The following is a 20,249-nucleotide window of genomic DNA, read 5'->3' as shown; positions in this document are numbered from 1 at the left end:
TTACAAGCGTGAGCCACCGCGCCCGGCCATATCTTAAATTTTAAATTCTCTTGTACACAAGGGTCCATTTTTTGACACCCTAGTATATTTCACTGGTATCTGTCTCTCTTTTTTTTGAGACGGAGTCTCACTCTGTCTTCCAGGCTGGAGTGCAGTGGCACGATCTCGGCTCACTGCAACCTCCTCCTTCTGGGTTCAAGCATCAAGCAATTCTCTGCCTCAGCCTTCCAAGTAGCTGGGATTATAGATGCCTACCACCACACCCAGCTAATTTTTGTATTTTTAGTAGAGACGGGGTTTCACCATCTTGGCCAGGCTGGTCTCCAACTCCCGACCTCGTGGTCCATCTGCCTTGGCCTCCGAAAGTGCTGGGATTACAGGCGTGAGCCACTGTGCCCGGCCTCTTTCTCTTTTGTTGCACCAGAACTTTATTATAGCTTTATAGTATGTTTTGATACCTTGGTGGACAAATCTTCCCTTAGTTTCTTTATTTTTCAAAAGATTTTTTGGCTGTTTTCAGACATTTCGTTTCCAGACAAATTTTAGAATCAATTCATTAAGTTACCATAAAAATCCTATTATATTTTAATCAAGATTTTCTTGACTTTGTAGGTTAATTAGGGAAATTTGTGGATTAATTTTAGAAAGATCACTCTGGTTATAGTTTGAAGAACGAGTTGGAGGGAGGTAAGACAGAAGACAGGGATATCATTGAGTCTGGCATAGTTTGTCTTTAAAGGACCCAGATAGTAAGTATTTTCAGCTTTGCAGACTGAATGGTCTCTCTCATCACTATTCTGTCATTACAGCTCAAAAATAGGTATAGCCCATCTGTAAATAAATGAGTATAGCTGTGTTCTAATAAGATTTGTTAAGAAAAACAGTGATGAGCCAAATTGGACTTGCAGGCTGTAGTTTTCCAACCTGATTTAGGATCTTGCTGTAATTCAGGTGAGAGATGATACTAGCACAAAATTGGGAAGTGGCAGCAGAAAAAAATGATGAATTCAAGAACAGTTTAGGAAGTGGCATTGAAACAATTTGATTAATGGGACCAGCAGAGTGAGAGAGGAGAAGGGGTCAAGGATAACGCTTAGGTTTCTGGTTTGGACACTAGATAGCTGATGGGTCATGAGACAGTGGAAGAGCAGAGTAGGGTTGGGATGTGGGTGAGGATAACATGTTTGATCTTGGCCTTTTAAATTTAAGAAGACTGTGGGGTATCAAAAAGAGGATACTTGGTAGGCAGTTGAACATAGGTGCCTGGTACTCAAAAGGAGAGTTCTAGACTGGAGCTTTTTGGTTTAGAAGTCACCAGCTACTGATGGTAATGAAAGCTATGGGCATGGATGAGATTGTGCAGAGAGAGCAGGGAGAGTGAGCAAAGAAGTGACTAAACCCAACTTCCTGAGGAACCAATCTCATTTAAGAAATACACTTAGGAGGATAATTCCTCATAGGAGTCTGAAGAGAAGGGGCCAGAGAGTAGGGAAGAAAAGTGAGAGTGTTATCAAGAAAAGCCAAGAGAGGATTGAGGGATGAGGGAGGGTTTCAAGGGGTCAGATGCTGCTGGGAAGTCAGGTAAGATCAGAACAGAGAAGGATCCATTGGGTTTAACATGAAGAGTTTGTCGATGACCTTAACGAGAAGATTCATAGAGTGGTCAGGACAGAAGTGATTGGAGTGGGTTGAATAGTCAATGGAAGGTGTGCAGGTAGAGCCAGGGAGTGTAGAAAACTTTTATGTTGTCCGGGCGTGGTGGCTCACACCTGTAATCCCAGCACTTTTTGAGGCCGAGGTAGGAGGATCACTTGAGGCCAGGAGTTCGAGCCCAGCCTAGACAACATAGACCCCATCTCTACTAAAAAAGTAAAATTAAAAAGGCCGGGTTCAGTGGCTCACACCTGTAATCCCAGCACTTTGGGAGGCCGAGGGAGCGGATCATGAGGTCAGGAGTTCAAGACCAGCCTGGCCAACATGGTGAAACCCTGTCTCTACTAATACAAAAATAAGCCGGATGTGGTGGCGCATGCCTGTAATCCCAGCTACCCAGGAGGGTGAGGCAGGAGAATCACTTGAACCTGGGAGGCGGAGGTTGCAGTGAGCTGAGATCACGCTACTGCACTCCAGCCTGGGCAACACAGTGAGACTCTGTCTCAAAAAAAAAAAAAGTAAAATTAAAAAAAATAATAACTTTTATATGTGTGAAGAGCAGCAGAGATGGGGTGGTGGTTAAATGGAAGTGTGGGGTCTATAGGAAGCTCTTTTAAAAATAGAAGAATCTAGGCCAGGCTCATATCTGTAATCCCAGGACTATGGGAGGCCAGGGTGGGTGGGCAACTCACTTGACCAGGAATTTGAAACCAGCCTTGACAACATGGCAAAACCCCATCTCTGCAAAAAATACGAAAGTCAGGCAGCTGGGCACGGTGGCTCACGCCTGTAATCCCAGCGCTTTGGGAGGCCGAGGTGGGTGGATCATGAGGTCAGGAGTTCGAGACCAGCCTGGCCAACATAGTGAAACCCCATCTCTACTAAAAATACCAAAATTAGCCAGGCATGGTGGCACATCCCTGTAGTCCCAGCTACTCGGGAGGCTGAGGCAGAAAAATCGCTTGAACCCGGGAGGCAGAGGTTGCAGTGAGCCAAGATTGTGCCACTGCACTCCAGCCTGGGCAACAGAGTGAGACTCTGTCTCAAAAAAAAAAAAAAAAAAATAGCCTAGCACGGTGGCTCACACCTGTAATCTCAGCACTTTGGGAGGCCGAGGTGGGCAGATCATGAGGTCAGGAGATCGTGACCATCCTGGCTAACACAGTGAAACCCCGCTTCTACTAAGAATACAAAAAATTAGCTGGGCGTGGTGGCGGGCGCCTGTAGTCCCAGCTACTCGGGAGGCTGAGGCAGGAGAATGGTGTGAACCCGGGAGGCGGAGCCTGCAGTGAGCCACGATCTCACCACTGCACTCCAGCCTGGGCGAGAGAGCGAGACTCTGTCTCAAAAAAGAAAAAAAAAAAAATTAAGCATGGTGGTGTGCGCCTGTAGTCCCAGCTACTTAGGAGGCCGAGGTGGGAGGATTGCTTGAACCCGGGAGCACCACTGCACTGTAGCCTGCGTGACAGAGTGAAACCCTGTCTCAAACAACAAACAGACCAATAGAAGAGTCTTGAGATATGTAAACACTGATGGGAAAGGGAAGAAAGAGAAAGAGGCTGAAGTAATAGAAGTAAATAGATATGAAAGACCTTTGTGACCTCTCAAGTACTGTGCAAAATTAGTAATTTATTCTTCCTTCAGAGTCAAGAGGCTCTTTGGCCCAATGTTATGCGAGTAGAGGGCACTTAGGAGTAGTTGGGGTGTTGAATATTCAGAAGAGCAGAGAGGATTTGAGAGCAGCTGCAGGGTCAGGCGGGGCTAGCCACAAGTATGGTGGCCACACAGAGGGTCTCCTGCCCTGGGGGCCTGTGGTGGTTCAGAGCTTCTACTGCGATAGAATGATTAAGACTGGAATAGGCCAGATTCTGCTGTGTAAAACAGTTCGTCATGTAGAAAGCATTTTTGGGTCTCTGAAGTAGCCGTGCTTTATTGATACAGTTAGCAGAAATCTACTGAACAGAATTCAGAATTTGAAGACCATAAATTCATTTTGACGAATGGCATCCCTCGGAACATGCATAACTAGGGGTTTCTCTCCCGGCATTTGAGGGTCAGTGTTTAGTGGGGACATCCAGCTCCCCCTGCAGGTTGGTATCCAGCAAGGTTCAGTTCTTTGCCAAGCACTCGCTATGGGGACATCAGTTATAAATAAACAAAACACTCGCCGGAACGTTATGGTCATCCTGCCCAGGCAGGCTCCCAGCTTTCTGATGGATATCAGACACTAGCTCTGGCCTCACAGTATGGTGGTTCTGAACACTGATGGTATTTAAGCCCTCTGTGTTTTGCTCCTGTTCACCCAGGAGTACTAGTGAAAGATGGCTGAACAGAGCAGTGTATTTTGGTGAGAGGGAAATTGCACATGGACGGAAAGTTTGCCATACCCAGGTGATTGAGCAGATGGCTTTCTTCCTCTCCTTTTTTTTTTTTTTTTTTTTGAGATGGAGTCTCGCTCTGTCGTCAGGCTGGAGTGCAGTGGTGCGATCTTGGCTCTCTGCAACCGCTGCCTCCTGGGTTCAAGCGATTCTCCTGCCTCAGCCTCCTGAGTAGCTGGGATTACAGGCATGTGCCACCACACCCGGCTAGTTTTTGTATTTTTAGTAGAGACGGGGTTTCACCATGTTGGCCAGGATGGTCTTGATCTCTTGACCTTGTGATCCACCCGCCTTGGCCTCCCAAAGTGCTGGGATTACAGGTGTGAGCCACTGCACCCCGCCGACAGCTTTCTTTTTTTTTTTTTTTTTTTCGACGGAGTTTCGCCTGTCGCCCAGGCTGGAGTGCAGTGGCGCGATCTCGGCTCACTGCAAGCTCTGCCTCCCGGGTTCCCGCCATTCTCCTGCCTCAGCCTCTCCGAGTAGCTGGGACTACAGGCGCCCGCCAACACGCCCGGCTAATTTTGTTGTATTTTTTTTTTAGTAGAGACGGGGTTTCACTGTGGTCTCGATCTCCTGACCTCGTGATCTGCCCGCCTCGGCCTCCCAAAGTGCTGGGATTACAAGCGTGAGCCACCGCGCCCGGCCTCAGCTTTCTTCTTAAATCTTTGGAGGCTTCCACTCCTTTAGCAGAGACAGCCTAGGAGGTGATTGTCCTGATAGTTTCTGTCATTGTATCCTGCTTTTGTATTTTGGTATACTTTGCCACTGATTTTGAGTATACCACTGTAACTGTTTTTTATGGTATTATTTATATTTTATCAGCATGCTGTAATTATTTTTTTTAATATGACAAGATTTTTTTTATGTAGGATTTAATTTCAGTTAGGAGAAATTATTTCTTTTGAACTAGATCTCCAGTCTTATGGTGGTGATGAATAAGTTTTACTAACAGAAATTTATTTAAAGGTAAGATTTTTCCAGAAGGCAACTAGTTAGTAGAATTCATCTATTCAAAGCAATAAAAACTTCCTGAGGACCTGTTGTATACCAGTTCTTGGGCTACATGCTAGAGAAACAGATATAAATTCAATACCATCTCTGTCGTCTGGGAACTTACTGTTCAGGTAGAATTTCCCAAAATGTATTTTGCAAATACTAGGTACATGAGATTCCTTGGTCAAGTAAGTTTAAAGGATATTGCTTTATCATCAGTCTTCTTAGAGATTCTCATTGTATACGAGTATATCATGGTTCTGAGAAGTTCTGTGGCAACGTTCTCATTATATGTTTAATCCAGTGTTTCTCAAATTTACGTCACACACAAGCTCAGGGTGTGTGTGTGACATTTCTTTTTTTTTTTTTTTGAGACAGAGTCTAGCTCTGTCACCCAGGCTGGAGTGCAATGGTGTGATCTCAGCTCACTGCAAGCTCTGCCTCCTGGGTTCACGCCATTCTCCTGCCTCAGCCTCCCTAGTAGCTGGGACTACAGGCGCCCGCCACCACGCCCGGCTAATTTTTTGTATTCTTAGTAGAGACGGGGTTTCACCGTGTTAGCCAGGATGGTCTTCATCTCCTGACCTCATGATCCTCCCGCCTTGGCCTCCCAAAGTGCTGGGATTACAGGCGTGAGCCACCACGCCCAGCCAAATTTTATTTAACTTTAATTAATTTAAATAGCCACATGGGGCTAGTGACTTCTGTATTGGATAGGGCAGCTTTGGAAGCTACTTTGAGACATGCTGAGCTAAAGGTGTGTTTTTATTTATTCATTCTACAAACATCAAGTTTGTGGTGGTCACTGAGTAAAAGCATCCTTGTCCTCAAGGAGCTTCTAATTTAGTGGGGACTGCAGGCACCCGCCGTGTAATGATGAGCCTTAGGTGATTACTTGGAGCACAGAGGAAGGGTTTCAGCTTTGTAGGGGAGGTTGGGGTTGATCAGGGAAGGTGTCTTGGATGGGTCCTAGGGAGTAAGTTCTGGAGAACAAATAAGAGTTTGTACAGTAAAACTTACTCTTTTCTTCTTTCCTTTTCTTTCTTTCTTTCCTTCCTTCCTTCTTTCCTTCCTTCCTTCCTTCCTTCCTTCCTTCCTTCCCTCCTTCCCTCCTTCCTTCCTTCCTTCCCTCTCTCTCTCTCTCCCTCTCTTTCTTTTCTTTTGACAGAGTCTCATTCTGTCACCCAGGTTAGGGCGCAGTGGCACGATTTCGGCTCACTGCAACCTCCATCTCCCAGGTTCAAGCAACTCTCCTGCCTCAGCCTCCCAAGTAGCTGAGATTACAGGCGTAGGCCACCATGCCCAGCTAATTTTTGTATTTTTAGTAGAGACAGGGTTTCACCATGTTGGCCAGGCTGGTCTTGAACTCCTGACCTCAGGTAATCCTGCCTCAGCCTCCCAAAGTGCTGGGATTACAGACGTGAGCCACCACGCCCAGTCACTTCCTGTTTCAAGGTGCAGGTACTACCTGCTCAGTGCAGCAAATGTTTGTTTGTCTCTAGTTCTTACCCATTAAAGCCCCTGTTCTTGCTGGAAGCTGTAGGAATACAGTGACATGGCTTCACTCTTGCCCATGCTTCCGCCCACTAGCCGTCAGTTAACCCATGCTTATTGAGGACAGTGAGTAGCAGGCGCTTTTTTTTTTTTTGAGACAGTCTCGCTCTGCTCCCAGTCTGGAGTGCAGTGGCACGATCTCGGATCACTGCAACCTCCAACTCCCTGATTCAAGCGATTCTCCTGCCTCAGCCTCCTGAGTAGCTGGGATTACAGGCACGCACCACCACACCCAGCTAATTTTTACATTTTTAGTAGAGATGGGGTTTCACCATGTTGGGCGGGATGGTCTCAAACTCCTGACCTCGTGATCCGCCCGCCTCAGCCTCCCAAAGTTTTGGAATTACAGGCGTGAGCCACCGCACCCGGCCTGAAACATGGAGCCTTTGAGTATCCCCAAAATCATCTTCTTGATGGGCTTATGCTGATACCATTTGTAGTGAGTCTGACAGAGGCAGGAATAGGGCAGTGCACAGTGACACTGCCTCTCCTTCCTTGGGTTGAAGAGGGCCTCTGGAAGGGGTTGAGGTTCAGGAGAGCTGCAGCAACTTGAAGCATCAGTGTTTGTTCCTCTCAACTGTGGGAGACTAGTTGTCTAAAGGTTATCTTTCTTCCTTCTCTTCAGATGGTGTCCTACTCTTCTGTCCTCACAGCCATCAGTAAGGTATGACCGTAGACACTCAGGAGCTAGGTTGGGGATGACAGACAAGGCCCCACCTCCTTGACGGCCCTAATGCTGTGACTTGTGAGGCTGGATAGGCAGCACATGATGCCTCTGGCTGGCATTGCTGGCCTTCCATGGGAGGGGGATCCTGGCAAGTAGGGGCTGGTGCTTGGGAGCCAATGTCCACTGCTGAGGATACTGAGTCTGGAACCCAAGGTTGGAGGAGAGAGGAGCAGGGGTCCTGAACGCACCGTCTGCCTCGTGTGAGACCTGGGGGTGGACGGGGGCATTCCGTAGCATCTCCACTGTCCTTTCCACAGTTTGATGACTTTTCTCGGGACTTGTGTGTCCAGGCGTTGCTGGACATCATGGACATGTTTTGTGACCGTCTGAGGTAAGGGCAGGGGTAAGGGGGCTCAGAGTACAATGTTCCAGCCTTGTCTTAGTGCAGAGGTGCAGCTCCTAGCACACAGACCGAGACCAACTCCGGGTTCTCACATTTTTTCTTCCCACCTGCCCATCTACACTCACTTGTCCCCTCCTTTTTTTACTGTCTTAGGACAGAGTGCCTCCTCTCTGTCTGGAGTAGCTCATTTGAAATCTTGTCCAGTAGAAGCCAAAGGGGCTAAGCATCTTACCCAGGACTTTGCTAGCTTCTCAGCCCTAGTCCCTAGTAGGGGAGTGCCAGGGACTCTGGGGAACATTGATGTGGGTCGGATTTCAGCCATTGGAAGAACAGAGGCTGATTTTGCATCCTTGCCTGTAGCTGTCACGGGAAAGCAGAGGAGTGCATCGGACTGTGCCGAGCCCTTCTTAGCGCCATCCACTGGCTGCTGCGCTGCACGGCAGCCTCTGCAGAGCGGCTCCGGGAGGGGCTGGAGGCCGGCACTCCAGCCGCTGGGGAGAAGCAGCTTGCCATGTGCCTTCAGCGCCTGGAGAAAACCCTCAGCAGTACCAAGAACCGGGCCCTGCTGCACATCGCCAAACTAGAGGAGGCCTGTATGTCCCTTGATTCCCCTGAGCCCCACCTGCCGCTGCTCCCATAGCCGGTCCTTTAATTGAGAAGGGAGAGGCAGGATGCCATCCCACCTCTTTCCAGGAGGATCTGAAACCATCCCACTTCCTTTTTTTTCTCCCCATAAGCATTGCACACATCCCAGGGACTTGGGCAGGGTGGCACCCGAGCCAATCAACCAACAGGTATTTACTGAGCATTGTCGTACGCCCAGCACTGTGCTAGGTGCTGGGGGCGGGGGGTGGGGGGCTACCAAAGGAGCATGTGGCAGGGTCCCTGCCCTCATCAAGCATAGCTGCTAGTGGGGAGCAAGACTAGTGCGTCACAGACGAGGAAAAAACTAGAGGACAAGACAAGCACAGTGTCCATTATTGTATTTGTCTCCATGTTACTCATCGCCTGGAAGCAAATGACTCTTGTATTTGAATGTTACCTAAAATGCCCCTTTTAACACAGTGCCTGTTTGCTGTTGGGCCTGTTGTACCATATGCCTCTTGACTCAAGTTCAGATGTTAAGTTTTGGTACTTTCCAGAGCCTGAGAACAGACAGATCACCTGGCGGGAGGGAAGATGCCGGTATTTCCAGCAACAGGGTCCTAAGGCCATAGTCTTGCTCCTTGAAGCCCAAGTGGCTTGGGACCACCTACAGATCTCTTATTCTCCAGGAACAAGAATGCTAGAATGGGCTACTCCCGAGGCTTCAGGACCTGGTTGGAGAGCTTGTTTTAGGACTAGTATATTTATTTCTTCCCTAAGTATGTTTTACCACCTGTGAGAAGTCCAAAAAGACAATCTTTATATAAAAATGGACTGTGTTGATGCCTCTTCCCTACCTTGAGCCCTTGATAAATGTTTATTGGCTGAAAATCGGATGAATACTGAATTTTAATGGATCTCAGGTCTTGTCTTTTTTTTCCCCTTTTATGCTCCATGGAGGTTAATGGGCTAGTTGGTGCCATTATTCATCATTTGACCCTCTGGAGTTGTAACTAGGATAAGTAACTTATAATTCAGTGCTAACCGATATGGCTTAGACCATGAGTGTGGGCATTAAGGAAGGAAGTGAGTTAGACCAGTTGGGTGAGTTGCTAAAGGAACTGGGGCTTGAACAGAAGCTTAGAGTGTGGTGGGAGTTTGAGAGAGAGTGAGAGGCCTTCAGCAGGGGAGGGCAGCAAAGGCAATGCCTAGATGAGGGAGTGGTTGAGAATGAGAAGGCCATTTAGGGACCCAGCTCCCCCAGAGGAGAGTGACAGCCTCTGCAAGACTGGACTTTGGGATCCGCCCACTCCTCGAGTGATTTGTGACTGCCCTCCCTGTTCCAGCCACTGGATTCTGGCCTCCCTCTGCCTCTCTCTCCTGAGCCTGTGTGATGCCATGCCTTCTGAAGTCAGCTGGCTGTGTCCCCTGGAAGTCAGGCCTTTGGGAATGGTCTCTGGGGTTTCCAGCTCTAGGTGCCCACCCCGCTTCTGGAAACAGTGCATGCTGCCCTCAGGCCCCTCCCTCCCTGTCATCCTCAGGGGAAGCCTTCCTGTGTGGTTTCATGTGCCGGAGGGGGTGCCAAAATCGAGGAGTTCAGGGCCAGGCGCTCCTTCTCCCCTGTTTCCCATCACGTTTCTGTACTTCCTTCCCTCTGCCAGCTTCTTGGACTGCCATCGAGCATTCTCTCTTGAAACTTGGAGAGATCCTGGCCAATCTCAGCAACCCGCAGCTCCGGAGCCAGGCTGAGCAGTGCGGCACCCTCATTAGGAGGTGCTGGCTCCCTGGGGGATGGTGGTGGAGGGTGGTGGAGGGAGAGGGAGGACACGCCCTGGGGTGGGAAGTTGTGGCCCCTGGTGCCATCCTCTCTGCCTTCACCTTTGGCCCCTCAAACACTGTCCCCTGTGTTTGTGACCCCTCAGCATCCCCACGATGCTGTCTGTGCATGCGGAGCAGATGCACAAGACCGGCTTCCCCACTGTCCATGCCGTGATCCTGCTTGAGGGCACCATGAACCTGACAGGCGAGACGCAGTCCCTGGTGGAGCAGCTGACGATGGTGAAGCGCATGCAGGTGGGAGGGGCCGAGTGGCTCTCCCTTCTCCAAGGCGGGCCAGCCTGTTGGGGGCAGGAGGGAGGATTCTTCTGGTCCTCCCTGGGAGAAATGGGGTTTCTCCTGCTCCATGACGGAAAGTGGGTGCCAGTCGTGCACACTTCTGTCATTGGACCTTACGCCCCTGGTTCTCAGCACACAGCTGGGCAGTGACTCTGCCATGCAGTCCCTGACCCAGCCAAATCCTCGGAGTCCACAGAAGGGTGACGGGGTACGGGCACCCTCTTAGGCCTCATCCTTGGCTCTTCCCACAGCATATCCCAACCCCACTTTTTGTCCTGGAGATCTGGAAAGCTTGCTTCGTGGGGCTCATTGAGTCTCCCGAGGGCACGGAGGAGCTCAAGTGGACAGCTTTCACTTTCCTCAAGGTACTGGGGATGTGGGAGGTGCAGAGCCAGTCTAGGAATGGTTCTTAGCAAGAGCAGTGGCACCCTGGACCTTTGCCCTGTGTTCCTCCCTGTGGGCACTGGGCCCAGCCTGCCAGGTATCCCAGCGCAAGTTCCCATTGATCATTTTCTCTGAAAGTGCCAGGGCTATATTTAGCCCATTTGGCAGACTCCATTGTTTCTTACCACAGAGGTGCAGTTTAGCTTGGTCATCAGACAGATTGGTGCAGGACAGTGAAGGGAGCCAGGGAAAGGGGCCCCAGTCCTCCTTGAAGCTGGGGATCCACTTTTGCTTATGGCATTTTTTTCTGTTGAGCTAGCAGAGGTGCAGGGTGCTTGTGTCCTGTGCCTAGGCCTGGGGGCATCAGGGGCCTGGGCACCTATTGGCTTTCTCATTTAGCACTAAATGTGCTCTCACTCCCAGGGTAGGACTGTTCCTGTCTCTCTTCCTGGAGCAGGGGGTCGGGGGGATGCCTTCAGGGGTAGATGAAAGAGAAAAGAAATGGATCTTCCTGTTTTTCCCCCTGCCTCACCCCCTAGATTCCACAGGTTTTGGTGAAGTTGAAGAAGTACTCTCATGGAGACAAGGTGAGTTGGGGATTGAGATGGAGGCATGGGAGCAGAAACAAGGGCAAAGGGGAGGGTCCTTCAGGCCCCATCTGGGCAGTGTTCTCATGCCTGGAAGAGAGCCGGATGCGAGTGTACACCTCGGTGTGCACGTGCTTCACAATGTGCATGCTTCAGCATGTGCATGTGCTTCAGTGCGTGCGTGCTTCAGTGTGTGTGTGTGCTTCAGTGTGTGTGTTTCAGCCTGTGTGCTTCAGCGTGTGTGCGCTTCAGCGTGTGCATGTGCTTCAGCCAGTGTGTGTGCTTCAGCATCTGCCTGCACCCACAACATACACCCAGGCTCCAGGCAGAAAGCAGCCAGGCAGCTCAGGCCGATGCCTCCAGCAGACAAGGTTGCCTGAGATGATCAGGGCCTGGTGGCCCTGGAAACCAGATGGACACTTCTGCCTCTTTCTAGGACTTCACTGAGGATGTGAACTGTGCTTTTGAGTTCCTGCTGAAGCTCACACCCTTGTTGGACAAAGCTGACCAGCGCTGCAAGTATGAGCTCCCCTGGTCACCCCCGCCCTACTGGAAGGCGTTCTGGGCTCTTCCCCTGATCGCTGTGCCAGAGAAGCCTCAGGGGACTCTGTCTCCTTGTTCACTCCCCTTGGCAGGGGCAGGAAGCAGCAGCCCATAGTTGCCAAGTCCCCAGAGCCCCTCTACCATCCCTCAGGCACTCCAGATTGTCCTCATCCTGAAAGAGGGAGGATGCTGCTCAGGGACCTGCCACTCCCACCCCTCACCGTCCTAGCCAGGTGCCCAGTTCCCTCAGCATCTTTTTCCCTCACAGTTGTGACTGTACAAACTTCCTGCTCCAAGAATGTGGCAAGCAGGGGCTTCTGTCTGAGGCCAGCGTCAACAACCTTATGGCTAAGCGGTAAGTGGGAGCGCACCTGTGCTACCCCAAGAGCCCCTTAACTTCTCTCTTGTTATGGCGGGGCTGCTGAGTGCCTTTCAACCTCCTGTCGAAAGTCTGGGCTGCAAGTGACTGGGACCGTGCCTGGGGGTACAGGGAACAGGAAGGAAAAGAAAGCACGGGTGTCTTCAGACCAGAGTTTTACACTCTTAGTCACTGCTCTTTAACTCATACCCATCTTTGTGATAAAAGTAAAAATCCTAGGCTGGAGGCGGGTGGATTACTTGGAGGCCAGGAGTTCAAGACCAGCCTGCCCAACATGGCAAAACCCCATGTCTACTAAAAATACAAAAATCAGCCGGGCATGGTGGTGTGTGCCTGTAATCTCTCAGCTACTCTGGAGGCTGAGGCACAAGAATTGCTTGAATCCAGGAGGTGGAGATTGTGGTGAGGCGAAATCATGCCACTGCACCCCAGCCTGGGCAATAGAGTGAGACCTTGTCTCAAAAAAAAAAAAATAAATAAAAATCCTGAATCTTCCTTTAATCTTAAATGTGCTTTCAGAGCATTTTTTTTTTTTTTTTTGAGAAGGAGTCTCGCTCTTTCACCCAGGCTAGAGTGCAGTGGCGCGATCTCGGCTCACTGCAGGCTCCGCCCCCCGGGGTTCACACCATTCTCCTGCCTCAGCCTCCCGCGTAGCTGGGACTACAGGCGCCCACCACCTCGCCCGGCTAATTTTTTGTATTTTTAGTAGAGATGGGGTTTCACTGTGTTAGCCAGGATGGTCTCGATCTCCTGACCTCGTGATCCGCCTGCCTCGGCCTCCCAAAGTGCTGGGATTACAGGCGTGAGCCACTGCGCCCGGCCCTGCTTTCAGAGCATTTAAGACTAATGATAGGCCAGGTGCGGTGGCTCACACCTGTAATCCCAGCATTTGGGAGGCCAAGGCGGGCGGATCATGAGGTCAGGAGTTCAAGACCAGCCTGGCCAACGTGGTGAAACCCCATCTCTACTAAAAATATAAAAATTAGCCGGGCACGATGGTATGCACTTGTAATTCCAGCTACTCAGGAGGCTGAGGCAGGAGAATCACTTGAACCCGGAAGGCGGAGGTTGTACTGAGCTGAGATCGCGCCACTGCATTCCAGCATGGGTGACAGAGCGAGACTCTGTCTCAAAAAAAAAAAAAAAGACTAATGATAAATTGCCAGGCATGCTGGCTTACCTGTAATCCCAGGACTTTGGGAGGCCAAGGTGGGCGGATCACCTGAGGTCAGGAGTTTGAGACCAGTAGAACATGGTGAAACCCCATCTCTACTAAATACAAAAAAGTAGCCAGGTGTGATGGTGAGTGCCCAGCTACTCTGGAGGCAGAGGCTGCAGTGAGCCGCGATCGCACCACTGTACTCCAGCCCGGGCAACAGAGTGAGATCTGTCTCAAAAAAAAAAAAAAAGACTAATGATAAATCAGTGATTGCAACATTGACTATGCTTCCATAAACTTCACCCCAACCTCGGAGGTTCTTACATGCTTCCCACCTCCTCTGCACATTTCCTTCCGGGCTTGAACGAGGGAACGTGTCAAGAATTTCTCTTCATTCCTCTTCCCTTCCTTGGCCAACTGGTGATGTCCACAGCAAAGCGGACCGAGAGCACGCACCCCAGCAGAAATCGGGAGAGAATGCCAACATCCAGCCCAACATCCAGCTGATCCTCCGGGCGGAGCCCACTGTCACAAACATCCTCAAGGTGAGTGTGCCCTTCCCTGGCCACCACAGTCTTCTCTTTCTTCTTCCCAGTGCTCCATCTGCTTGCAGATAAATAAACAAAGGCCACAGACTTCTGTCTCCTTTAGCTTTTTTTTTTTTTTTGAGATGGAGTTTCACTGTGTCGCCCAGGCTGGAGTGCAGTGGCGCGATCTCGGCTTGCTGCAAGCTCCACCTCCCAGGTTCACGCCATTTTCCTGCCTCAGCCTGGTGAGTAGCTGGGACTACAGGTGCCCGCCACCAAGCCCAGCTAATTTTTTGTATTTTTAGTAGAGACGGTTTCACCGTGTTAGCCAGGATGGTCTCGATCTCCTGACCTTGTGATCTGCCTGCCTTGGCCTCCCAAAGTGCTGGGATTACAGGCGTGAGCCACTGCGCCTGGCCCCCTTTAGCTTTTATACATAGTTGCTTTGGAGGTAGTGAAAGGGGAGGCAAGGGCAGCTACCACTGAATGCTAACCAGTGGGTGCTTCATTTGTACACCAGGCACTGCAGTAGGCGCTTTCACTTAGGCCGTCTCACGTGGAAACAACAGAGACGTGGATGCGGTGGCTTACGCCTGTAATCCCAGCATTTTGGGAGGCTGAGGTGGGAAGATCACTTGAGGTCAGGAGTTTGAGACCAGCTTGGCCAACGTGGTGAAACCCAGTCTCTACTAAAAACACAAAATTCACTGGGCGTGGTGGTGCATGCCTGTAATCCCAGTTACTTGGGAGGCTGAGGCAGGAGAATCGCTGAACCTGAGGGGGCAGAGGTTGCAGTGAGCCGAGATCGCGCCACTGCACTCCAGCCTGGGCGATAGAGCGAGACTCCGTCTAAAAAAGGAAAGGACAGAGAAGATCCTAGCCATGACCTTGCCCACTCCAACCTCACCACCTGCATGCCAGTGTAGATGAGAGGGATGGATCGGAGAGCAAGGGTGGGTTTTAGGAATGATTTTCCAGATTGAAGTCAGAAAGATGTAGATTACATTCCAGGTTGTGAAAGAGAGAAAATGTGGCTAGGCTGTATCTTGGGTGGGGGGTCTTCAGTGTTCTTCAGGACTTGATTTCCTGTCCTGTCCCCAGACGATGGATGCAGACCACTCTAAGTCACCAGAGGGACTGCTAGGAGTCCTGGGCCACATGCTGTCCGGGAAGAGTCTGGACTTGCTGCTGGCTGCCGCCGCCGCCACTGGAAAGCTGAAATCCTTCGCCCGGAAATTCATCAAGTGAGGAAGGCCAAGCCCCTGACCCCAGGGCGTGCGGGGAGGCTGCACGTTGGGAGGAGGTAGCAGGGTAGGAGTCAGGTGCCTGGGTCTGGGTCTCATCCAGACACCCACGAGCCTAGGCAGAGCATCCTGGCTGGAGATCTTGGAGGAAGGGCCTGTTCTTGCGACCTAAGTGTTCCTTTCTCTTCAGCTGAGGATGGAGTGGACATGTTTGGTAAAGAGATGAGGGTAAGGGTTGAGGTGTTGAACATTGGGCACGGAGGAATTCCGAGTATGCCCAGTTATTAATAAGGGGCTCTCAAATTCTGTTGCCTTTTTTGGTTGCCCTGGAATTTGACATATATAGAACGGTTCCATTCAGTGAGCCATTCTCTAGGCCTTGGAAATCTAATAATAAAAATCCTTCTGGCCAGGTGCAGTGGCTCACGCCTGTAATCCTAGCACTTAGGGAGGCCGAGGTGGGCGGATCACCTGAGGTCAGGAGTTCAAGACCAGCCTGGCCAACTTGGTGAAACCCTGTCTCTACTAAAAATACAAAAAATTAGCCGGGTGTGGTGGCGGGCACCTGTAATCCCAGCTATTTGGGAGACTGAGGCAGAAGAATTGCTTGAACGGAGGCGGAGGTTGCAGTGAGCTGAGATTGTGCCACTGCACTCCAGCCTGGGTGACAGAGCGAGACTCCGTCTCAAAAAAAAACCAAAACAAAACCAAAAAAACCTTTTTTCTGTAGCAATGTGTCTCATTTTAAGTTTAACCAGTAACTCATACTCTAGCGACCGCTCTCTGAGCATGTGTAGCCCCAGCGCCCAGCTACTGCTCAGCTCATGCCCTGGTCAATGCAACCTGTCTCCATTCCTTTCAGTTTGAATGAATTCACAACCTATGGCAGTGAAGAAAGCAGTAAGTCAGCCCTGTGCATCCGCAGGCCCAGTGGGCCCTCAGGAGGGGTGTGGCGGGAGAGTGTGGGAGGGAGGAGGGCTCCCGGGCTCAACACGGGGAGGCTGTGCTCCCTCCTCAGAGCCATGACCAATGGAAGCTTCCACAGAGCTTGAAAGTGGATAATGCTGGGAAAGGATTCTTCCCAGACCATCCGTGTGTCTCCTTCCCCCCTCATCCCTTTATGACTTAGTTGGGTATGCCAGGAGAGGGTGCTGGGGGTCTTTGGTCTCAAGGAAGGGATGATGTTCCAGTTGAGACTCAAGAAAAGGATTCTGAGCCTCAGAGCTTTGAAGGAGCCACTTGGTCCCTGACCTTCCTAGAGGCAAATCCCGATCCCTGTGGACCCATACACGGGCTCCCCACTGCCCTCATCTGGGAGCTCAGCCTTCCTGTCCTTCCACAGCCAAACCGGCCTCCGTGCGGGCCCTGCTGTTTGACATCTCCTTCCTCATGCTGTGCCATGTGGCCCAGACCTATGGTTCAGAGGTGAGAGAGGGGAGCGACCTGGACGGGGGCTCAGGGGAAGGAGGTAAACCGGAACTCTCCCCACCTCACCGCCTGCGCCCCCACAGCCTCTCAGCCAGTTAGTTCTGTGGGCCTCAGAAACCAGGTGCCCACCCAGGCTGGAGTCCGTAGAGGCCCCTTCAGCCCCATGTTCACATTGACCACTAGGTGGCAGCATTGCCTCTCGTCTGGTTCCCTTAGACCGGTTCGCCCCGTCCCCAGTCTTTGGGTTGGGCTAGGCTGGAGCAGCAGCCTGGCGGGAAACAGTGCAGCCCCAGGTCCAGCGCTGGCAGGCGCCACGCCCTCCCCACTCGGCTGGTGCCCCTCTTCCCCTTTCCCAGGTGATTCTGTCCGAGTCGCGCACAGGAGCTGAGGTGCCCTTCTTCGAGACCTGGATGCAGACCTGCATGCCTGAGGAGGGCAAGATCCTGAACCCCGACCACCCCTGCTTCCGCCCCGACTCCACCAAAGTGGAGTCCCTGGTGGCCCTGCTCAACAATTCCTCGGAGATGAAGCTGGTGTCAGTGGCCCGGGCGCCCACTCCAAGGGTGGCGGTAGGGGCAGGGTCAAGACCCGCTCCCTGAGCCCGTCCCCTGCTCCCCTGTGCTGACTTCTCTGCACACCCGCAGGCAGATGAAGTGGCATGAGGCCTGTCTCAGCATCTCAGCCGCCATCTTGGAAATCCTCAATGCCTGGGAGAATGGGGTCCTGGCCTTCGAGTCCATCCAGGTAGCCCTGCCTTCCCAGCAGCCTTTGCTCCCCTGAGATACAGAGCCAGCCAGTGATGACTTGTTATATTTCGTAAGGGCAAGAAGACCTTTAATCCAGGAGCTCATATTTTGATATTGATATTTTGTGTAATCGTTGTCTTAGCCACTCCCTCTGGCCCAGGTAGCTCTGGGAAGATCAAACTTGTGGAGAGAGGTGTGGAATGTGGCCCGGGACTCCACCCGCTGCACTTAGCTGCCCGCAGAGGCTGAGAAGGTGATGTTGGCTCAAGAAAGGGAGATAGATGGTAGCCCATCACCTTTCCGTCTCCCCTAGAAAATCACTGATAACATCAAAGGGAAGGTATGCAGTCTGGCGGTGTGTGCTGTGGCTTGGCTTGTGGCCCACGTCCGGATGCTGGGGCTGGATGAGCGTGAGAAGTCGCTGCAGATGATCCGCCAGCTGGCAGGGCCACTGTTTAGTGAGAACACCCTGCAGTTCTACAATGAGAGGTCAGTAACCCGCCTTCCCTTCTCAGACCCTTCAAGTGTGTTGTGAGAAGTCAGCACATCCAATAACAAGCACCCCTCTCTTTTCTGACCTTTGCAAACATGCTACTTGCTCACTCACTCACTCACTTTCCTATTCATGTGTTCACTCACCTGACTCGGCAAACATGTGCTGTGTCTCTGTGGCAGAAGCATTTAAATATGCCAGCACCTGCGGTGTTGTCAGAAATGCAGACCCCAAACAGGGTCTGCCCGCAGAGACTCAAGTTCAAGACAACTGGCTCCCAAAAGAACAAAGCTGTATGACTGTCTAGGAGCTAGGAACCTGTCTGTAGATTTTACAGGCCATCCCCCACCCTCAGTTATCTCTTAGGACAGTTTCCTGCCCTGGCTCCTCAGAGGTTTGGAGGACTTCCCTGGTGACCAGCTACATTGAGTTCATTCACCCAACCAATAAATTGTTTGCTTTTTTTAATTGTAAAAAACACATAAGATTTGCCATCTTAGCCATGTTTAAGTGTACTGTTCAGTAGTGTTAAGTGTATTCACACTGTTGTGTAACAGGTCTCCAGAACTTTCTTGCATCTCTGAAACTCCATACCCACCGAACAACAGCTTCCCATTTTCCCCTCCCTCCAGCTCCTGGTAACTAACATTTTACTTTGTGTGTCTAGGAATTTGACTACTTTATACTTTTTTTTTTTTTTTTTGAGACAAGGTCTTACTCTTGCCCATATCAGAGTGAGTCTCACTGCAACCTCAAACTCCTGGGCTCAAGTGATCCTCTCGCCTCAGCCTCCCAAGTAGCTGGGACTGCAGGCCCACAGCCGGCTAATTTTTCTAGTCTTTGTAGAGACAGGGTCTCACTATATTGCCAGGTCTTGAACTCCTGGCCTCGAGTGATCCTCTCACTGTGGACTCCCAAAGTGCTGGGATTACAGGCGTGACCCACCGTGCCCTGCTGAATTTGACTACTTTTTAGATGCCTCATTTAACTGGAATCATACAGTCCTTGCCTTTTCGTGACTGGCTGACTTCACTCAGCATGATGTCCTCAAAGCTCATCCATGTAGTAGCACGTGACAGGAATTCTTTCCTTTTGAAGGCTGAATAATACTCTGTTGTGGGCCGGGCGTGGTGGCTCACGCCTGCAATCCTAGCACTTTGGGAGGCTGAGGCTCAGTTGAGGTCAGGAGTTTAAGGCCAGCCTGACCAACATGGTGAAACCTTGGCTTTACTAAAAGTACAAAAATGAGCAGGGAGTGGTGGCAGGCGCCTGTAATCCCAGCTACTTGGGAGGCTGAGACAGGAGAATCGCTTGAACCCAGGAAGCGGAGGTTGCAGTGAGCCAAGATCGCGCCACTGCACTCCAGCCTGGGTGAAAGAGTGAGACTCTGTCTCAAAAAACAAAACAAAAACAAAAAAAACCTCTGTTGTGTGGCTATACCACATCTCGATCCCTCTTCTGTCAGTGAACACTTCAGTTGCTTCCACCTTTGAGCTGTAGTGAATAGTGCTGCTGTGAACATGGGTGTTTACCAGCCAATACGTTTGGGGTGTTGCCATGTCTTTATGGCAACGTTGAGGATGTCTTTATTTTATTTATTTATTTATTTATTTTTGAGATGGTGTTTCGCTCTGTCGCCCAGGCTGGAGTGCTGTGGCATGATCTCGGCTCACTGCAACCTCCACCTCTTGGGTTCGAGAGATTCTCCTGTCTCAGCCTCCTGAGTAGCCGGGATTACAGGCATGCGCCACCACACCCGGCTAATTTTTGTATTTTTAGTAGAGGTGGGGTTTCACCATGTTGGCCAGGCTGGTCTCGAACTCCTGACTTCAGGTGATCTTCCTGCCTCAGCCTCCCAAAGTGCTGGGATTATAGGCGTGAGCCGCCACACCGGGCCTGAGGATGTCTTAATAGGGAGAAGGGGAAGCATTGAGCTGAATGAGGTTTGGACGGTCTAGAAAAGCACATCTCGTTTTCCCCTTGCTTCCTTCTTTTTTCCTTTCTTCTCTCATTTCTCCGCCACGTCCCCCCACGCCCCGCCCTGCCAAATAGGGAGTTTTTGCTCTGGTGTAACCCATTCTAAGCACCCTAAGTCCTATCTGGGTAAGGGGTAGTGGGAAGTCTGTGGCTCCATTGTGCAGGTGGGAAAAGTGGCTCTAAAAGTCATAGCAACTTTCCCAGAGCCACCCTGCATTCCAGGAACAGTCAGCACTCGCCCGGGTCTGTATTCACTTCTGAAGCCTCTTTCCATGAGGAAATTCCTGGATACACACTTCTGTCTGCCCAGCTACCAGGGGCCGGGAAGAGTCCTGTGGGGCAGCCCTTGGGCCTCTCCTGGAAGGAACAGTTTACTTTGGGAGGAGGCCAGGGCTGGGCGGGGACCCCCAAGCACTCAGCCTAGGGGGAAGTGA

General features: G+C 51.0%; 1 protein-coding gene and 1 non-coding gene across 14 annotated transcripts in view; both read left to right on the top strand.

Moving 5' to 3' along the window:
- MED24 (mediator complex subunit 24) overlaps positions 1–20,249 on the top strand; it is a 33,520-nt gene that overhangs the window by 8,579 nt on the left and 4,692 nt on the right. For 7 of the 13 annotated variants that reach the window (XM_032163514.2, XM_032163513.2, XM_032163515.2 and 4 more), the window contains 17 exons: positions 7,204–7,242; positions 7,563–7,636; positions 8,009–8,241; positions 8,386–8,442; positions 9,895–10,006; positions 10,156–10,306; positions 10,600–10,713; positions 11,272–11,319; positions 11,756–11,838; positions 12,131–12,217; positions 13,834–13,945; positions 14,993–15,171; positions 16,034–16,071; positions 16,514–16,596; positions 16,956–17,134; positions 17,244–17,343; positions 17,659–17,834. In XM_032163514.2, the coding sequence (XP_032019405.1) occupies positions 7,204–7,242; positions 7,563–7,636; positions 8,009–8,241; positions 8,386–8,442; positions 9,895–10,006; positions 10,156–10,306; positions 10,600–10,713; positions 11,272–11,319; positions 11,756–11,838; positions 12,131–12,217; positions 13,834–13,945; positions 14,993–15,171; positions 16,034–16,071; positions 16,514–16,596; positions 16,956–17,134; positions 17,244–17,343; positions 17,659–17,834 (1,865 nt within the window). Of the gene's footprint in view, positions 1–7,203; positions 7,243–7,562; positions 7,637–8,008; positions 8,242–8,385; positions 8,443–8,485; positions 9,709–9,894; positions 10,007–10,155; positions 10,307–10,599; positions 10,714–11,271; positions 11,320–11,755; positions 11,839–12,130; positions 12,218–13,833; positions 13,946–14,992; positions 15,172–16,033; positions 16,072–16,513; positions 16,597–16,955; positions 17,135–17,243; positions 17,344–17,658; positions 17,835–20,249 lie in introns of those variants that run through there. The other 6 variants (XM_032163517.2, XM_032163511.2, XM_032163520.2 and 3 more) reach the window with 4 other exon arrangements.
- LOC116476073 (small nucleolar RNA SNORD124) lies at positions 16,334–16,437 on the top strand. The gene has a single exon (XR_004250138.1). It is a non-coding gene; the product is annotated as a small nucleolar RNA SNORD124 (small nucleolar RNA).

Source organism: Hylobates moloch, unplaced genomic scaffold (genome assembly GCF_009828535.3).
Source record: "Hylobates moloch isolate HMO894 unplaced genomic scaffold, HMol_V3 SCAFFOLD_10, whole genome shotgun sequence".
Taxonomy (NCBI): domain Eukaryota; kingdom Metazoa; phylum Chordata; class Mammalia; order Primates; family Hylobatidae; genus Hylobates; species Hylobates moloch.
Note: the sequence above shows the minus strand (reverse complement) of the source record. Positions and strands in the feature narration are given on the sequence as shown.